The sequence below is a fragment of the Cherax quadricarinatus genome, chromosome 23 (genome assembly GCF_038502225.1).
Source record: "Cherax quadricarinatus isolate ZL_2023a chromosome 23, ASM3850222v1, whole genome shotgun sequence".
NCBI classification, from domain to species: Eukaryota; Metazoa; Arthropoda; class Malacostraca; order Decapoda; family Parastacidae; genus Cherax; species Cherax quadricarinatus.
Window position 1 is genome coordinate 2,150,358 of NC_091314.1, and position 19,893 is coordinate 2,170,250.

The window sequence follows — 19,893 nt, forward strand, 5'->3', positions numbered from 1 at the left end:
CTGAAATACGTGTTTGGAGGTCTCTTGATGTTTCGCCCACATATAATTTGTTGCAGTCATTACAAGGGATTATGTATACCCCTGCAGAGGATGGAGGCTTGTCCTGTCTACTACTGGTGATGTCCTTGATGGTCGTGGTTGTGGAGGTAGATACTTGGAATGATGTTTTGGCAAAGATGTTGGAAACATGTTTGGCAATGGAGTTGGTGGGAAGGACTATGTATCTCTTCTCGGCAGTGTCTTCTCTGGGTGTGTTGAAGATGTTTAATGCTCGCCGTCTGCAGTCTCTGATGAAGTGACGAGGATAGTGGAGTTTAAAAAATACTTGTTCAATTATAGTGCATTCTTGAACATTAAAATGGTATAAAATACCGACAGGTTGTTAGGTAAGACACATATGCAACAGTTAGGTATCTTTATTATGAAACGTATCGCCTACACAGTAGGCTTCTTCAGTCAAGTACAAAAAGTACATATTGTTTCATACTTTGGAACAATGCTCTTCTCCAGACTGAGGGACTGACCACCTCAAAACTTTAAGGGTGATGGACTGATTACATCGTCTTCAAGTATCTTCTGCTTCTATCAACTTTTCTGTACTTGACTGAAGAAGCCTACTGTGTAGGCGAAACGTTTCATAATAAAGATACCTAACTGTTGCATATGTGTCTTACCTAACATAGTGCATTCTTCCTCAAGGAACTCGTTGCTGCAGATTCTGAGTGCACGCAGGAAGAAGCCTATAATTACACCACGTTTGGTTTTGGCGTCGTGGTGAGAGTAGAAGTGGAGAAGATCGTTTTGGTTGGTGGGTTTTCGATAGACTTTAAAACGAAGTTCGTGGTCAGCTTTGCAGAGTAGAACATCAAGGAAAGGAAGAGTGTTGTCGACTTCTTCTTCAAGTGTGAACTGGATTGAAGGCTCGACCTGGTTGAGCTTGTCTTGGAGAGCTTGAACGTTGAAGCGTTTAGGAGTTATGAGGAGAATGTCGTCAACATAACGGAGCCAGGTGACAGACGAAGGAATAATGGTGGAGAAACGTTCGGCTTCTAGATGTTCCATGTATAGGTTCGCCAGGACTGCACTGAGTGGCGAACCCATGGGTAGTCCAAAAGTCTGCTGAAAGAGGTGATTTTCGAAAGAGAAACACGTAAAGCCAACACATAGTTCAACAAGGTCGATGAAATCGCTGGCTGGAATGGGAAGATCAAGTGAATCGTCAATTTTCCTGCGCAAGAGATCGATGGCTTGTCTAGTAGGTACTTTAGTGAATAGGGAAGTCACGTCAAGGCTGGAAAGTTTCTTGTTCCTGATGTTGATGTTGCGAATGCGATTTAGAAGATCACCTGAGTGTTTGAGATGTGCTGGACTGATAGTGCCCAAGAGTTTAGAGAGGTGTTTGGCGAGAATTCCTGAGAGCTGGTGTGGAGCACTGCCTATTCCCGAGGATATGGGCCTCAGTGGGATACCAGGCTTGTGAGTCTTTGGCAGGCCGTACATTCTGGCAGGTCTGGGGTTGCTGGGCATGGTGTGCAGAAGTTTCTTCCCTTGTTCTGAGCCCCTCAGAATGCGGCGAGTCCTTTGAAGAAAAGTTTTAGTAAGGTTGTCCACTTGGTTAGTTGTGAGAGGTTTGTAGGTATCTGGGTCATTAAGTAGATTGAGCATTTTGTTCCTGTAATCGTCAGTGTTCATGATAACAACACCACCTCCTTTATCAGCGGTGGTGACCCTGATGGTCGTGTCTTCTGCTAAACCTTTGAGTGCATTGATGTAACGTCGAGGTATGACTGGGGAGCTGCGTGTTGAGATGGCTGCTGAGATGATGCCTTGAAGATAGCCTTTTTGGAAGTCGGAGTCATTGTGTCTGTAGTTTTTGGCGATGAAATTGAGGTCTTGTTTTGGTTTCGTAATTCCTGTTGCGAATTTGAGGCCTAAGCTGAGGGCTTCAGTTTCTGTGGTCAACCACAGAAAGAATCCTGCCAGGATAATTCATCCTCCCAGGTGATGCTAATTCTTCTGTGGGTCGTTGTGACAGTGTTAGGAGTTTTGTACTACACCTGGCGATTCTTCCGTACCAGGTTTCTCAAGCCACTATCACATACCAGCACCAGTAGCACAGTGGTGAGTGGTGAGCTAGTACCTGCTACCACTGATGATGCTGGTACCTCAACACCCCTCCCCAACACCAATACCCTCCCCAACGCCATCACCATCCCCAAACCCATAACCATCCCCAAACCCATCACCATCCCCAAACCCATCACCGTCCCCAAACCCATCACTATCCCCAAGCCCATCACTATCCCCAACCCTACAGGGTATGGAGTTTTTGTAGCCAATGTACCAAGTTTGTGCAGGTACTGGACTGTAAAAAAGCTTCTGAAAAAATCCGGCGGTTTAATCAAATTCATGATGCCACGAAGAGTCAGAGGTCATCGTGTGTATGGCTTTGCAATTTTTAAAAATAAAGCTTACGAAAAACGAGCATTGATGCTTTCCGACCATGTGTTGACTGGTCCAAAAGGCGAGACCCCACAGAAAATAGACGTAAAGCCAGCATACAAGCAAATATTCCATAATGATGCAAAACCCCAAGTAAAACCACAAGTCCAGAATGCACAACACCATGGAAAGCCACAAATTCACCGTAATAAGAAAAATGTTTTAAAACATTATAACAGTAAAGGGTTTTGGGTAGTGTGAACACCCTGTGCCACAAGGCACTGTACTAGCCCCCATCTTATTCCTTATCCTCATATCAGACATAAGCAGAGATATGCACCACAGCACCGTATCATCCTTTGCGGATGATACTAGGATCTGCATGAGGCTGTCATCAGCTGAGGACGCGGTTAACCTCCAAGAAGATATAAACAAAGTTTTCCAGTGGGCAACGGTAAACAATATGATGTTCAATGAGGACAAATTCCAACTACTCCGTTATGGAAAACTGGAGGAGATAATAACTAGAACAGAGTATACTACTGACTCCGGCCATACAATAGAGCGGAAAAATAATGTAAGGGACCTGGGAGTAGTAATGTCTGAGGATCTCACTTTCAAGGATCACAACAGTGCCACGATCGCACGTGCAAAGAAAATGATAGGATGGATAATGAGAACTTTCAAAACGAGAGATGCCAAGCCCATGATGATCCTTTTCAAAGCACTTGTTCTCTCTAGGCTGGAATACTGCTGTACATTAACATCTCCATTCAAAGCAGGTGAAATCACAGATCTAGAGAGTGTACAGAGATTCTTTACTGCACGTATAAGTTCTGTCAAGCACCTTAACTACTGGAAACGCTTGGAAGCACTTGACTTGTACTCATTGGAACGCAGGAGGGAGAGAGATATCATAATCTACACTTGGAAAATCTTGGAAGGAATGGTCCCAAATCTGCACACAGAAATCACTCCCTACGAAAGTAAAAGACTGGGCAGGCGATACAAAATGCCCCCAATAAAAAGTAGGGGCGCCATTGGTACACTAAGGGAAAACACCATAAGTGTCCGAGGCCCAAGACTGTTCAACAGCCTCCCATCAAGCATTAGGGGAATTGCCAATAAACCCCTGGCTGCCTTCAAGAGAGAGCTGGACAGATACCTAAAGTCAGTGCCGGATCAGCCGGGCTGTGGCTCGTACGTTGGACTGCGTGCGGCCAGCAGTAACAGCCTAGTTGATCAGGCCCTGATCCATCGGGAGGCCTGGTCATGGACCGGGCCGCGGGGGCGTTGATCCCCGGAATAGCCTCCAGGTAACCAGGTAACCTCCAGATCTACCTGGAGTTCATTACCTTTGTAACTAGTTCAGCTATCATAACTTTGGGGTCCAGTCCCTGGACCCATTATGTACCTTTGTAATCTTTTGACTACCGCCCACAGGATGGGTATGGGGTGCATAATAAAGATATTAAACTAAACTAACTTATATCCATATATTAGTGATGCAGATTACATGGTGAGTTTAAATATGTGGCCTGTAGTTATAACTTTTCTCTTGACATATGCAAGACATCACCATCCCTGTAGAAGCCGTTATTAGATTTACTAGTCATTATATTTTGTTGTTGCAGAAGTACTATGAAGATTCTATGTTCAATAAAGCCTAGAGATAAGGCCTGTGTTTCTATCACAACAAAGATCGATTAGTTACTGGTCCAAGTCAGTCAGAAACGTCATCACAAATTTCGGTCTCCTACGTGCGGGATTAGATTTTAAATTAGATTTTGCCACCGAAGTGGCTAGTTTATTGTGCACCCCATATCCATCCTGTGGACGGTAGCGCAAGAGCATATGGAAACACAAAAGGCCCAGGAACTAGGCCCCAAAGAGTTAACAGGAATACATATGGATTTATATCTACATATCTATAGTTCAAGGGCAAAGGGGATAAAAGAGAGTGCAAAAATTATAGGGGGATAAGTCTGTTGAGTATACCTGGCAAAGTGTATGGTAGAGTTATTATTGAAAGAATTAAGAGTAAGACGGAGAATAGGATAGCAGATGAACAAGGAGGCTTTAGGAAAGGTAGGGGGTGTGTGGACCAGGTGTTTACAGTGAAACATATAAGTGAACAGTATTTAGATAAGGCTAAAGAGGTCTTTGTGGCATTTATGGATTTGGAAAAGGCGTATGACAGGGTGGATAGGGGGGCAATGTGGCAGATGTTGCAGGTGTATGGTGTAGGAGGTAGGTTACTGAAAGCAGTGAAGAGTTTTTACGAGGATAGTGAGGCTCAAGTTAGAGTATGTAGGAAAGAGGGAAATTATTTCCCAGTAAAAGTAGGCCTTAGACAAGGATGTGTGATGTCACCGTGGTTGTTTAATATATTTATAGATGGGGTTGCAAGAGAAGTAAATGCGAGGGTCTTGGCAAGAGGCGTGGAGTTAAAAGATAAAGAATCACACACAAAGTGGGAGTTGTCACAGTTGCTCTTTGCTGATGACACTGTGCTCTTGGGAGATTCTGAAGAGAAGTTGCAGAGATTGGTGGATGAATTTGGTAGGGTGTGCAAAAGAAGAAAATTGAAAGTGAATACAGGAAAGAGTAAGGTTATGAGGATAACAAAAAGATTAGGTGATGAAAGATTGGATATCAGATTGGAGGGAGAGAGTATGGAGGAGGTGAATGTATTCAGATATTTGGGAGTGGACGTGTCAGCGGATGGGTCTATGAAAGATGAGGTGAATCATAGAATTGATGAGGGGAAAAGGGTGAGTGGTGCACTTAGGAGTCTGTGGAGACAAAGAACTTTGTCCTTGGAGGCAAAGAGGGGAATGTATGAGAGTATAGTTTTACCAACGCTCTTATATGGGTGTGAAGCATGGGTGATGAATGTTGCAGCGAGGAGAAGGCTGGAGGCAGTGGAGATGTCATGTCTGAGAGCAATGTGTGGTGTGAATATAATGCAGAGAATTCGTAGTTTGGAAGTTAGGAGGAGGTGCGGGATTACCAAAACTGTTGTCCACAGGGCTGAGGAAGGGTTGTTGAGGTGGTTCGGACATGTGGAGAGAATGGAGCGAAACAGAATGACTTCAAGAGTGTATCAGTCTGTAGTGGAAGGAAGGCGGGGTAGGGGTCGGCCTAGGAAAGGTTGGAGGGAGGCGGTAAAGGAGGTTTTGTGTGCGAGGGGCTTGGACTTCGAGCAGGCATGCGTGAGCGTGTTTGATAGGAGTGAATGGAGACAAATGGTTTTTAATACTTGACGTGCTGTTGGAGTGTGAGCAAAGTAACATTTATGAAGGGGTTCAGGGAAACCGGCAGGCCGGACTTGAGTCCTGGAGATGGGAAGTACAGTGCCTGCACTCTGAAGGAGGGGTGTTAATGTTGCAGTTTAAAAACTGTAGTGTAAAGCACCCTTCTGGCAAGACAGTGATGGAGTGAATGATGGTGAAAGTTTTTCTTTTTCGGGCCACCCTGCCTTGGTGGGAATCGGCCAGTGTGATAATAATAATAATAATCTATTGTTCAATTATCTGTTACAAGCAAATTTAGGAAATTTGCTTAGTATATCTGGCATCCTATTTTCATTAATAAGATATCTTGACATGTCACATAGGTTATTATACTGTCTGTCTCTGTATTCTTCAATAAGTGAACAATTAAGCACATAGTGTTCAAGACAGTGACCATATGCCTGATCACATAATTTACATTTAGTTTGATTATCTGTGTGTCTCCCAAACTGCCAGAAGTACTTGTAACCAAGCCTAAGCCTGGCCACTACAACATCAGTAAGTCTGTTCACATTGCAAGTTGCTCCATAAACATACTTATCTACGTTCATGTTATCATAGTGGGTTATAGATCTACTCAGGCTTCTAAATGCATTCCTATAACAATCATTTTCATTATTTACTTCTCTCCTAAGATAAGATAAGGTAAGATAAGATAAGATTTCGTTCGGATTTTTAACCCCGGAGGGTTAGCCACCCAGGATAACCCAAGAAAGTCAGTGCGTCATCGAGGACTGTCTAACTTATTTCCATTGGGGTCCTTAATCTTATCCCCCAGGATGCGACCCACACCAGTCAACTAACACCCAGGTACCTATTTGCTGCTAGGTGAACAGGACAACAGGTGTAAGGAAACGTGTCGAATGTTTCCACCCGCCGGGAATCGAACCCGGGCCCTCCGTGTGTGAAGCGGGAGCTTTAGCCACCAGGCCACCTAATATCATTCCTAATGCTAGACACAGATATACCAAAGTTATATTCTACATTCTCCTTCTGGGTACTCGTCTTGGCTAACATATCAACTTGATCATGAAGGAGTAATCCAATATGTGATGGGATCCATAGCAATCTACGTGCTGGTTATATGTGTGATGATGGAAATAAGTTCCATACGGTTTAGGGACCGTCGCAGCCTTGAAACCCATCAACATCACTTTTGCGGCCTCGTGACCGTCTAAGCCCTATAAATTAACAACACTTAAACGGTAATGAGGCTGCCGCAGCCTGTCAATAATACGGTCCCTGGTCCGGCGATGCCCTTTAGCCCAACAACAACACTGAACATGGCAACGCTTGGCAAAAAATTATTCATACTATCTGGTAATTTTCAGCTCTTATAGATAATTATGTGTATTCTGATTCACAGAACACTAATTTGCAAACTAATCATCACTGGGATATTATGATTATTATCGTCTGATGCGAGTTCAAGCTAGGATAATTGGTGAATAGTGAGGCAACACCGGGGCATCACAGTCAGTGATTGGAGGAGAGACTGACAATGGATCTATTCATTATCAACATTAATTCGTGTATACAAGATATATGGAGAGATAAATATATATATGCTGTTTGATAAATTTTAAGTGAGAGAGTCTAACTCAAAATACAGAACTGATAATGGAAATTTTCCATGTGTGGTGGTTGATGGTAGTGATCACAGTGCCACATGTGTATTCAGTGCCTCTTAAGGTTCATGTTGACTATGTGGACAGACATTTGCCTCCCAGGCTACTACAGACATTTAAGAAAACGTTTTTAGCAATTGCAGAGTTAATAAGCCTGAAGAACACTTATAACAAGACAGTTTTCCACATCCCGAGGGAGAAGAGTGCCTGTGGATCCACGTATTATGATGGTTTAAACTTTGGAAAATGTGCTAAAATATCCAGAAATTATATAGGGGATTTCTGTGGCGACATTAAAATACCTCCAGAACACCTGGAGGGTTTAAAAGTGTATGACTATGACAGTCTGCAGCCTCTTAATAAATCACTGCCAGAGGGGAAAGGCTTCGACGATGGCACAAATTTTGTAGTGTATTTGACATCTCGTGCCAGCAGGTTGTGCCAATATTCAGTAGCACACTCAGTGGTGTGTCGTAGTGACTTAGGGATGGTTGGTGGAGTGACGAACGGAAGACCCCTTGCTGGAGTTGTTAACTTGTGTGAGACCAAAATAGAATATCTGAGTGATATTGTCCTAAGAAGAATAATAGCTCATGAAGCTATTCACCTTTTGGGGTTTAATTACAGAAGCATCCAAGAATTTATTGCCTGTGATCCTGAGGAGGAAGAAGAGAGAACGTTTTCTAACTGTGATTCGACTGACATAAGTGAAAGGAATATCTCTGCATCATATAGCAGAAGTGTAGGTAATAACAGTATGCTGTGTTGGAAGCAGAAAGATGTGCTTAAGATTGTTAGAGGAAATGAAGTCATCCTTCATTCCACACACATTGAATTTGCTGCATTACAAATGGATTCTTATTCAAGTGAAGAATATGAATGTTTGAATATGACAAAAAATAAAAATGAGGAATCCAACAGTTGTTTTGATATGCTAAACACAACTGAATCCAAACCTGCTGCATATGAGAATATTAGTAAAATTTTTGAGGAGTATGGTGGTATTAGGTTGGCAAGAACTCGGACAGGTATACACTGGTCTCACGAACTCTTTACTGACATTGTATCTGTGATGGTTCCTGGGGATTTGACGGCAGGAAGAATTGTCATTGATCCGCTGACATTAGCACTCATGAAGACTTCCGGGTGGTATAACATCAACCGGAATGTGTTAGTGTGTGTGAACTGCTTCTTGAACATTGAGTCTGACTTGGAAGGATGTGTTAAGCTGAATAGAAATACCACTTTCCATTTTCCTCAAGTTGATATGCTGTTTGAAGAGCAGGATAGCAGTGTTCAGAAAAAAGAAAACTATTCAATGGAGTTTAAGAATTTCACAGAGCCTAGCCATTCTGGTAATTCATCGCAAGAAACTTTAATCCAGGCAAGAAAGCAAAGTATTGTTAAGGAGATGAATATACTTAAAGACATTAACAGTTGTGAAAACCTTAGTTCTGAAGGAACAAAATTGTATTCTCTATACCTTCACATGGTACTTGGCCAAATATTAATTGTTGGATTCTTTCAGGTGATTAATTATATGATTTTTTAAATTAGTGATGTCAGTTGTTCATGAGGTTTTACAGTAGAAATTAATTTTAAATATACCAAGAGGCAAATAAGAAATGTTGTATGTACTCACCTAGTTGAGGTTGCAGGGGTCGAGTCCCAGCTCCTGGGCCCTAGTGTACTCGCCTATTATGTGTATATGTATATACATGTATGTACATCATGTCTGTGTGTGTGTGTGTTTGTTTATGTGTGTTTATTTGTATATTTATATTTACATAGTGTTCAAGCTTTGATAAATGTTGGTTATTTTGTGTGTTATATGGTTTAGGTCAAGCAGTTGACTAGGCTGTAATGCATTGTCACATGTAAGATTTAATCACATGAAATTACAGTTAAGTAAATCACCATTATTAAGAGTTTTTGGCCAGAAATTTCACGCTGGAATTCTTTATCATGTTTTATTTAAGTTTTGAGTATGGGAGACTTCTTTCACCAAGAATTTATATCATTAACTCAAATTTTCTAGGTTGTTTAGTAACCTTCAGACACAGAAATTCTTAAAAGCTCGGAAGACTTTACTCACTAATGAATAATAGAGATTAAATAGCTCTGTATCATAAATAACCTACCCTACATACATGTATTTAACCAGAAAAAAGAAAAAAACATTTCTTGATACAGAAGCTCAGCATTTACAATAGCATATATAGACACTAATTATGGAGTTGTATAGATCATTCTCTTTGTAGTCTGGGTGGAAAAGACTGCCCCATATGGGTATATAAAGAGAATGGAAAGAGCATTTCCAAAAAAGGAAAGGGTGACCACTTGACAGAAGACCTAGGCACAGTGAGATGTCCACATTACACCAGGGTTGGTGACCTAGCTTCCTCCAAGAATCATGGAGTGCCTGTTGGTATTATTATTTCATTCATGGAAGAGAGCTCAAGTCATATGGGTCATACAGTGCCAGGGGACTGGGAGGCAAATTCAATTTGAGAGGAATGGTAGTTCCAGTTCTTTGGGCTGGTGAGACTCTTGATCTAAGGAACTGGATTTATTCTCACTTGGATTGAATCTGATTGCCTCCCATTCCCCAGGCACTATATGACCCTGATGATTTTATTGCTTCCCCTTGTTTAAAAAGTATCCTACTCTTTGGATCAAAATACCTTCACTGGCATCAAGGAATATCTACAGGGAGTAAAATAGGGACTGTAGTTTTCCCTCCCAATAAGAATGCCAGTCAAAGAAGGAACTAACTTCTCAAAAATCATGGTATTGTATGATGCCAGAGGTGGATGGAGCAGAGTTAGGCTTTCATACCCAGCCAGGGCAGCGAAGTTCCTTGTCTTTTTTTTTGTGTTTGTTTGTTTATTTGTTTTTTTTAGCTGAATACACTAAAGTTAGGCTTAGGCTGAATGAAAGGTTTGATAGTCACGTCAGCTAATACTTCTAACCCCTTAAATATCCATTATTTAAAAGCCTTGTGGCCTACTTTCACTAGATTATTTTTTACTGAACATCATAGGGATAATAGGTAAGGAAATTTACGTCCTTAGTGGATAGCGAAGTGAAACATAAATTTTTATTTAGGTCTTGTACATAATTTTAATCATTTACAGTATTTTGTAAAGTAAATTGAGTAAGATCAAACTTAGAATAACATGATATAGTACCCCTGTGGAATATTGCTATTTTTCAATACTGCAATAAGGCAAATTTTATAAAAGACTTGTTGAACTTACACTTGAGCTGAACATGGTCCCTTTAAGGCTTTGCTAAGTGTCTTTACTTGACCCATTTTACAATATACAGTCTAGTATCGAGTAGGAATATTATTATTATTATTATTACAATTGAAATGAAGCGCTGAATTGAGTAAGAATAGTGTGGCAAGAATTCAGCTTTGTAGAATGTAAAATGTATATTTTTAATTCATTATTAAGCAACATAATGTTCATGAAATTATTTGAAAATAGGTACAGCATGTTTTTCCATACAAAGTGTTGATCTAAGTGTAGGAGAAAAATAACTCTCTTAAATTTACAGTGCGAATGGGTCGTGGTTTGTGGCACCGTGGTATTGTGTCTTCTTCCAATCCTGTGCAGAGTGCTGTAGAACCTTTAGAGAAACTCCAAGAATCCTCCTCTGGTTGGTGTATTCTTATTTTGTAAAATATTCTCCTTGGGTCTTAGCTAATCTTTTAATGAAGGTGACTCACACAGTGTTTTCCAAATAGCAACATGATTTCCCAGAAGTCCTCTCATTCAGGAGAGTGTTTATCTACATGAATATGCCTTAACACCTCTGCTTTACCCTTAGTGTACTTTTTTATGCTAGGTTTAACATTATCCTATTGGCATATTATCATATTGGCAAGGAAGGAGCACAAAAGAAAATGTACTATAATGTAACAGAAAGAAAGAGGCAATAGGAAGAGAACATCAGAAAAATAAAGGGAGGGGTCACAGTTGATGCAGCAAATTGATGGTACATATAGGAGGCATACATATAGGAGGGAAGACAAGTAAGCATATCTGGATGTTAAAAAGAATATCTAAAATGAAGTTGGCATGCTCTCTGATGAACAGGGCACTCAATCAAGAGATGTAGGACCATTTGACTCTGTATGGCACAACAGTTCTCAGTGTCAAAGGCTGCCCATCCATAAGATGACCATATCCCATTTTCCAGCATATAAGGTGCATGACAGAAGCATCATAATGGTACATCAGCAATCATATTCAAGGGCTAATTACCCTCTTACTTTAACCCTTTGAGGGTTTTGGTCGTACTAGTACGTCTTACGCGTAGGGGTTTTTGACGTACTAGTACGCATAAATTCTAGCGGCCTCAAATCTAGTGGGAGTAAGCTGGTAGGCCTTCATATGAAAGAATGGGTCTATGTGGTCAGTGTGCACAGTCTAAAAAAAATCCTGCAGCACACAGTGCATAATGAGAAAAAAAAAACTTTTACCATTTTTTTGGAATAAATCAGCGACTTTGCAGTGTATTTTCGTATGGTATTTATTGTTGTATTCTAGTTTTCTTGGTCTCATTTTATAGAATGGAAGACATATTACAGAAATTGAGATGATTTTGACTGGTTTTACAATGAAAGGTGCCTTGAAATTGAGCTCAAAGTAGCAGAAATGTTCGATTTTTACCAAACTTCAAAAGTAAACAAATCGTGTCAAGCGTGCAATACACGTCAACTGGTGAGTCTAATATTCTTTCACAAGTGCACCAATAATATTTATACCATTTTTTACACTAATGCAGTAGTCTGCATAACAGTAAATCTTATATTTTTTGTGAGAATAAAAATTCAAAGTGGAAAGCAAAAGAATATAAGAGGGGCCTTGAGACGTGACTAATGACTAGAGGAAATGTCATTTTAGTGCCAGGAATGTCTTTCTTGTTTATTCTGGACCCTATTCGGAAATTGGCATCTTTTGAAATTTGTGTGAAATTGGCAAAATTGCTAAATTCTGACCACTGTACTGGATAGTTGAATTTCATAAATGGGTGGTTTCTTGCACCCATTCGATAGAAAAAATGGAGTTCTAGCGAAATATTCATGTTTTTTGTCGATTAGTACAGTGAAATTGGCCGAAAATGGGGCTCAAAGTGGGCAAAATCGCCGATGCGTAAACATCGCCGAGACCGCTAACTTTGCGAGAGCATAATTCCGTAAGTTTTCTATCAAATTTCAAACTTTTGGTGTCTTTATGATCGGGAAACGATTCTCTATCTTTTCATAAGAGAAAATAATTTTTTTTTTTTTAAATTTGGCCGACCCTGAGAATGAGTTTCAGAGAGGGCCTGTCGACCCTCAAAGGGTTAAAGTGTAACCCTTGACCCTGACCTTGAGCATATAAGGTGCAGGGTGATATTTCAAACTTTTGGTGTCTTTATGATCGGGAAAAGATTCTCTATCTTTTCATAAGAGAAAATAATTTTTTTTTTTTAAATTTGGCCGACCCTGAGAACAAGTTTCGGAGAGGGCCTGTCGACCCTCAAAGGGTTAAAGTGTAACCCTTGACCCTGACCTTGAGCATATAAGGTGCAGGGTGATATTCCCCAGACTTTTTGTGGGAAAAAAAAGGCATGCCTTATATGCTGGAAAATATGGTAAATGAGAAGCCCTAGACTATTTTAAGTGTCGCAGCATTTGCAAGTGTATTTCCCCAAATCCCAGTGTGATCAAAATTTTCATTTTAGTGAAAATTTTAAAATTTATATTGTAGATGTTTAATATATTGCTATACTTAAAATACAGCAATGAGTCCCTAAATTATATATCTGCTCAGTTACATTCTGGTCATGTGTATTACAAAGATAATACTATACAACAAAATCTTTTTACATTTGCTTTTACAAAATTACATTTCAAACAATTTAGGTGCAATATTTCATTACAGAACAAGTTGTTTCATGGACATATATATTGAGGAAACATCTTTGTATCTTTGTATAATTCTTTGTGTATTTTATTTCACAGATGCTATTACTGAACAAATGGCCAAAAGCCTCAAGTACCCAGATTTTTTTAAAGTTGCTGAACTATTTACTGTAGAAGACTTGTTCAATGCTCGTGTTCACCTTGGTCACAGGGAAGGGTCCTTGAATGACCATATGTCACAGTTTATATTTGGATCAAGGCTTAGTCATTTGATCTTTGACTTGGACCAAACAGCAACACTTTTACGAGAAGCACTTAATTTCACAGCACACATAGCATTTCGTGGGGGCATCATCCTGTTTGTGGGTCGTATCCCTCAGCACCAGGTAAGAAGATGCCTTTCTTGTTTTTAATGTGTGTATTTTAGAGGCATTGAACTTTTTTTTTTTTTTAAATAAGCATCCTCTTTATACTATGTTTATGTTACCAAAAATAACAAAAAAAAGGCACAATACCGTGACTGGAACGATACACAAATAACCCGCACATAAAAGAGATAAGCTTACAACGACGTTTTGGTCCAACTTGGACCATTTACAAAGTCACACTATGGACTTTGTAAATGGTCCAAGTCGGACCGAAACGTCATCGTAAGCTTCTCTCTTTTATGTGCGGGTTATTTGTGTATATATGTTACCAATTTGTGAGCAAAGCATTTCCAAGAAAAAATTGATTGAAGAATATATTAATTCCTCAGTAATGCAGGAAGGACTTGTTGAATATCCACTATGTCATTATTATTATTATAATAAAAAAGAAGCACTAAACCTACAAGGATCATACAGTGCCGCCGGGCAGGGAAGGATATCAATATTATCGTATTTACGGGGAAGTGCTAAACCTGTGGGTCATACATTGCTTAGGGAAATGGGAGGCATTCAGGTTTGATCCAAAGAAGTGGAGCATAGGTCCAGTTTCTTAGGTCAAGAGCCCCTCACTGGTATCAAGGACCTCTCTTGAGGGACATTTTGCTAATAGAACATAAAATTTCACAAAACTGGTGTCAAGAAATTTTATTTATATTTTGCAACATGAAAAACAAGAATCAGGGTTCTGATGCAGGATGCTTTGAGTACTTTTTTGTTTCTCCTTTTTGGTTTGAACCTGAATGCGTAACCCTCAGTTTAGCGCTTTATTTCATTATAGTAATTGAACCTGAATGCCTTCCATTCCCCCAGGCACTGTATAACCCCTATGGGTTTAGTGCTTCCCATGACTATTACTGCTACTCTTCTAGTACTGTCCATATCCTGTGGAAGGTGTAAAATGACAAAAATGTACAATTCATATCATTCTCCTCTTGTGTGCAAAGTAATGTGTACAGTGGTACCTCGAATTTTGAACAGTTCCCAACTCGAACAATTATGTAAGTGTATTTTTAGGGGTCTCAAACGGACTAATCTAATTTACATTACTCCTTGTGGGTAACGGCACTCGAACAGCCTTCTGGAATGAATTAGGGCTGAATTTCAAGGTACCACTGTACTACTACAATTATAAATACAGACTTTTTATGCATATTGATGCACATTAATTTTTGAAATTAAATAGTGGGGAATGAGGGTAAATCTTGGCTGACAGTTCACATTTGGGCAGAATTTTTTTTATTTAAAGTGCCTTTATATTTTCTAGATTTATTAAACTATTTTAGGGTTTTGTATAATTGCCAAGTTGCTAAAATGTTTAATAGCACAATGAATGTGTTGGCAGAGTGGTTTGTGAAGGATGAAATTAATCCCAAAATAAGAAAACAGATCATGTCAAGGCATCTGTTGAAAGAAATTTGTCAGTGAATGCAGGAGGCAAATACATATATCAAAGTATAATAATGCCATTGTTTTTTATTGGGTGCAAGGGATCTTTCATTGTTGCTGGCAGCTTCTGCTGTTATTCACAAGGAAGTGCTAAACCCATAGGATGTTACAGCATTTGGGGGATGTTGGAAGTAATCAGGTTTCATCCCAGGAAAGGTAGGTCAGATCCAGTTCCTATATCAAGAGCCAAACGTCAAGGAACCTGAAGTTGATGTGTTGAAAGGATGTACGTGAATGAGATTTTGATTGGTAAGTTTTTTTAAGTTAGGACATTGAAGATGGATTGTTTGGGCCAAATACCTTTAACAAATTAAATTGAAGCTTAACCCCTTGACTGTCGCAACCCCAAATCCTGAGGTGTCTTCTGGTGTCGCAAGATTTCCGAAAAAAAAAAAAATTCTTATGAAATGATAAGAGAATCTTTTCCCGGTTGTAATGACACCAAAAGAATGACATTTCATGGAAAACTGACGGAATTACGCTCTCATGAAGTTAGCGATCTTGGCAACATTTACGAATCAGCGATTTCGCCCACTTTGAGCCATATTTTCTGCTAATTCCATTGTTCTAGTCCACCAAACTCGCAGCTATTTCTTTAGAACTCCATTTTTTCTATCGATTGAATACAAGAAACTGCCTAGTTACCGATTTCAACTACCTAATAAAGTGGTCAGATCATTATTATAATCAAAAAGAAGCGCTAAGCCAGTAACGTGGTCAGAAATTTGCAATTTAGCCAATTTCACGAAAATTAAAAAATATGACAATTTCAAAATAGGGTCCAGAATGAACATTGCAGACATTCCTGGCTCTAAAATAACATTTTCTTGGTTTATCAGTCACATCTCCAAGCCCCTCTGATATTACTCTTGCTTTCTATTTTGAATTTTTATTCAAACAAAAAATATAAGATTTACTGTTATGCAGACTACTGCAGTATTGTAATAATTGTGTAAATAATGTCAACCCATTCATGACTGCATATTAGAATGGCTACTTGGACATTTATTGGAAAATGACATCATTTGTTTACTTTTGAACATTGGCAAAAATCAAACATTTCCCCCTACTTTGAGCTCCATTTCAAGATTCTTTTCATAGAAATAGAGGTGATTTTGATTGGTTTTACTATGTTTTTCATTCTATCAAATGAGACTAAGAAAACAAGAATACAACCATAAATACTGTATGAAAGTAGACCACAGAGTTGGCATTTAAAAAAAAAAAAAAAAAAAAAGTTTTTTTTTCTCATTATGCACTGCATGCTGCAGGAATTTTTTTTTTTTTTTTAATGGTGCACACTGACCCATTCTCTCACATGTGGGCCAACCAACTTTCTCCTGCTTGATTTGAAGCTGCTAGAATTTAGGAGTGCTATATATACATGTACATACGTCAAAAACGGTGGCTCGTAAGACGTATACATACGACCGAAACAGTCAAAGGGTTAATAAATTTTTTTATTAGTTTTGAAATATGACTTTACATTACTTAATGGTTAATAGTGTCATTGGTTTAATATTTATTTCAGGTTATGATAGAGAATACAGCAAAGGAGTGTGGCGAATATGCCCACACTCGTTACTGGCAGGGCGGTGTCCTCACAAACTCTACCATCCAGTTTGGATCTGTGATAAGACTCCCAGACCTAATTATATTTCTTCACACTATGAACAATGTCATATATGAGCACACTGCTATAAGAGATGCTGCCAAAATGCTTATTCCAACAGTTGGGATTGTGGACACAAATTGCAACCCAAACTTAATAACATACCCAGTTCCTGGTAATGATGACTCTGCAGCATCCATTAGTTTGTTCTGTAACCTATTCAAAGCAGCGATTTTGAGAGGAAAGGAAAAACGTAAAGAATTGTTAGGTGTACACTGATTTAAGTGCATGTTTAGGCGTGAACAAAATTAATGCTGTACTGTAAATAGAAATACGGACAAAAGTAATTGGAGGAATATATTTAAGGTTTTACAGCCCTTAAATTAGAAGTCTCATTTATTTCATGCATCGTCTACAATATTTTGTGCTGTTATACAGTCAGTGGATTGAGCATCTTTTGTGAATAATTTTTTATTATTATAATCAAGGGGGAGCACTAAACCCGTAGGATTATGTAGCGCCTGTGGGGGGGGGATATGGAAGGTATTCAGGCTTAATTCAGGGAACTGGAGCACAGATCCAATTCCCTAGATCAAGAGCCCCTCACCAGCATCAAGGAACCTTCTTTGAGGGGTTTTTGTGAATAATAAAAATAATGTCAGTCATTACCTGTGCATTTTGCAGTGTTAGAGAATCTAATAAATGTGTTCTTTATATATTTTTTTTATTTAATTCATCCTTTAGAATTCTAATTTTTGTGGAAAGTTTTTGATGTGCAATAAATACATGCACATAAAGTACTTTACCATTCACATTATATGAATTATAGGATGTGCTCAGACTTAAGATTTTTATGTATTTTTTAACCCAAATGAAATGCTAAACTCCTAGGGGAAACAAGAGGCAATCAGTTCTATCCAAGGAAAGGGAGGACGGGTCTTATTATTATTATAATCAAAAAGAAGCGCTAAGCCAACGGGTCTTATTACCTGGTCTAGAAACCCCTCACCAGCATCAGGGAACCTCCCTTGAAGGGAAACCCATAAAGTTCATGTGATCAGACTAAGCACTGAACCTAGGACAGCCATAGCAGGGAGCAGAACAGTGGTGTTGAGGGAGGGACACTGACAAGTGTTACAGGTGAAGTAAATCAGTGTCAGTTAAGAAATGGTCTGCAGCAAATGTGGGACTGTCAAGTGATGAGGGCTAACACAGTAAGCATATCAGGGCTAAGAAAAGGCACTGAAAATGAAGTGTGTGTGCTCTCTGCACACAATGGAGAACTAGACACAAGACGAACTGCACACTCGATAGTGCACAGCATACAAATTATTGGCAAAATTGAAATTCACCGATTCACAATAATTTGGGTTTGGATACCTTGTGTATATGTTCAGGAATAGGTGTCTGAGTTCGGAGCAAAAATTTCATAAATTGTAAAAATTGCAACTATATATATACTATTAAAGTCCCACTATTATAATAAAAAACCAAGCACTAAACCCACTAGGGAGAGAAAAAAATCTTAGAATGGCCCAGACAAGCTGGTAGGGCATGGCCCTTTCCTAGATCTATAATGGGATGTAATAAAAAAAAAAGGCTTTTTCAACACATGGGCCATCTTCCAACATGGTAGGGTTACAAAAACACTTTTACCATCATTCAGTAGTATCAGTGTGCCACAGGCATACTAGCTCGTCAAGTCCTTAATACCACTTGTAATGATTCTTAACACTGTCGTATCATGAACCAATGTACGTATTGTCTATCCTGCGATGAACTGAGGTTAGATACTGCATGCAGTCTTTCAAATGGCAATAAATAAATGTTCTTTGACAAATGTACATTTAGATCAGAAATAGTCGAATATATCTAATCCCTACAGTCTGGTTTGGACAAGACCAAGGCTAGGAGATGGATTATTATCATACCTAAGCACTAAACCCATAAGGGTCATACAGTGGTGCAGGGTTTAGTGTGCTAAAGGTGTAATGTGCTTGACTGGAGACCAGTGAGGGTGAAGAGTACGTATAACAGAGGTAGAGGTAGTAAGGGCAGTTAGGATGGCAGTGACATAATAGCTAAATTCTACATGCCTGCTAGCAGACAGGATGGTCTAATAGAATATGTAAAACTGAAATTGGAACTCGACAATTCTCACAAGAGTGGCACTGGGCGCCTCTCCACGAGATACCCCACAAGCGAGACCGATGCAAAGATAGGAGAGCATAGTCTCCCAACCACAACATCAATGATAAGACCAGAAACCTAAACACGGCTTGTAGAATATAATTTGTTATAAATCAGCACAGACTATCATTGTTGTCAACAACTGCATAGGTGGCTAGAGATTACATTATTATTATAATAAAAAAGAAGCGCTAAACCACAAGGGCTATACAGCGCTGCAGGGCAGGAAGGAAGCGAGGGTATCAGGTGGCAAAAGGGAGATGGATGAGTAATAGGTTACGGATAACAGCGGGGTAGTGGATGGTGAAAGGGTAAAGGGCAGCAAGAGATTGAGGTAGAAAGGGCTGGGGAGAGTGCGAAAAGTATCATCAGAGTTTGTGGAGTAAATCAGTCGTTGTCAAGAAGTCAATGAGAGTCAGGATTAGAGGAGGGTCCATCAGCAAGAAGGGAAGGTAAAGAGAGAGTAGTAGAGCCATTCCTCTACCACCTCACTCAACATACTTCTAGAGATTACAGCAAAATAGTCTGAGAATAGAATACCCCTATATAAAATGTGGAGGTCATTATTATTATTATAATCAAAGGGGAAGCGCTAAACCCGGAGGATTATACAGCGCCTGGGGATGAACATTAAAATGGTATGAAATACCGACAGATTGTTAGGTAAGACACATATGCAACAGTTAGGTATCTTTATTTCGAAACGTTTCGCCTACACAGTAGGCTTCTTCAGTCGAGTACAGAAAGGTTGATAGAAGCAGAAGATACTTGAAGACGATGTAATCAGTCCATCACCCTTAAAGTTTTGAGGTGGTCAGTCCCTCAGTCTGGAGAAGAGCATTGTTCCGTTGTCTGAAACAATATGAAGTTGAAGTGACAGAATGGGGCCTTTATATAGTGCCAGGAGGTGAGACGTAGGTTGCTTTGGGAG

General features: G+C 39.5%; 1 protein-coding gene across 3 annotated transcripts; it reads left to right on the plus strand.

The window, feature by feature from the left end:
- The first annotated feature begins 6,942 nt into the window (after window positions 1-6,942).
- Window positions 6,943-17,488, plus strand: mRpS2 (mitochondrial ribosomal protein S2). 3 transcript variants are annotated; one of them, XM_070087768.1, is made up of 4 exons: window positions 6,943-7,058; window positions 10,931-11,032; window positions 13,386-13,672; window positions 16,692-17,488. In XM_070087768.1, the coding sequence occupies exons 1-4, from the start codon at window positions 6,947-6,949 to the stop codon at window positions 17,049-17,051; spliced, it is 861 nt and encodes a 286-aa protein (XP_069943869.1). In that variant the 5' UTR covers window positions 6,943-6,946; the 3' UTR covers window positions 17,052-17,488. The 3 variants fall into 3 exon arrangements, with proteins under 3 accessions (XP_069943869.1, XP_069943868.1, XP_069943870.1); XM_070087769.1 differs by lacking the exon at window positions 6,943-7,058 and adding an exon at window positions 8,754-8,894; XM_070087767.1 differs by lacking the exons at window positions 6,943-7,058; window positions 16,692-17,488 and adding an exon at window positions 7,065-8,894 and having other exon boundaries at window positions 13,386-13,524.
- Window positions 17,489-19,893: the final 2,405 nt, after the last annotated feature.

Coding starts and splice junctions, on each gene's coding strand:
- mRpS2 (XM_070087767.1), top strand. CDS start 7,359: ATGGAAATTTTCCATGTGTGGTGGTTGATGGTAGTGATCACAGTGCCA. Junction 8,895..10,930: donor TAATTGTTGGATTCTTTCAG/GTGATTAATTAT, acceptor TTAAATTTACAG/TGCGAATGGGTCGTGGTTTG.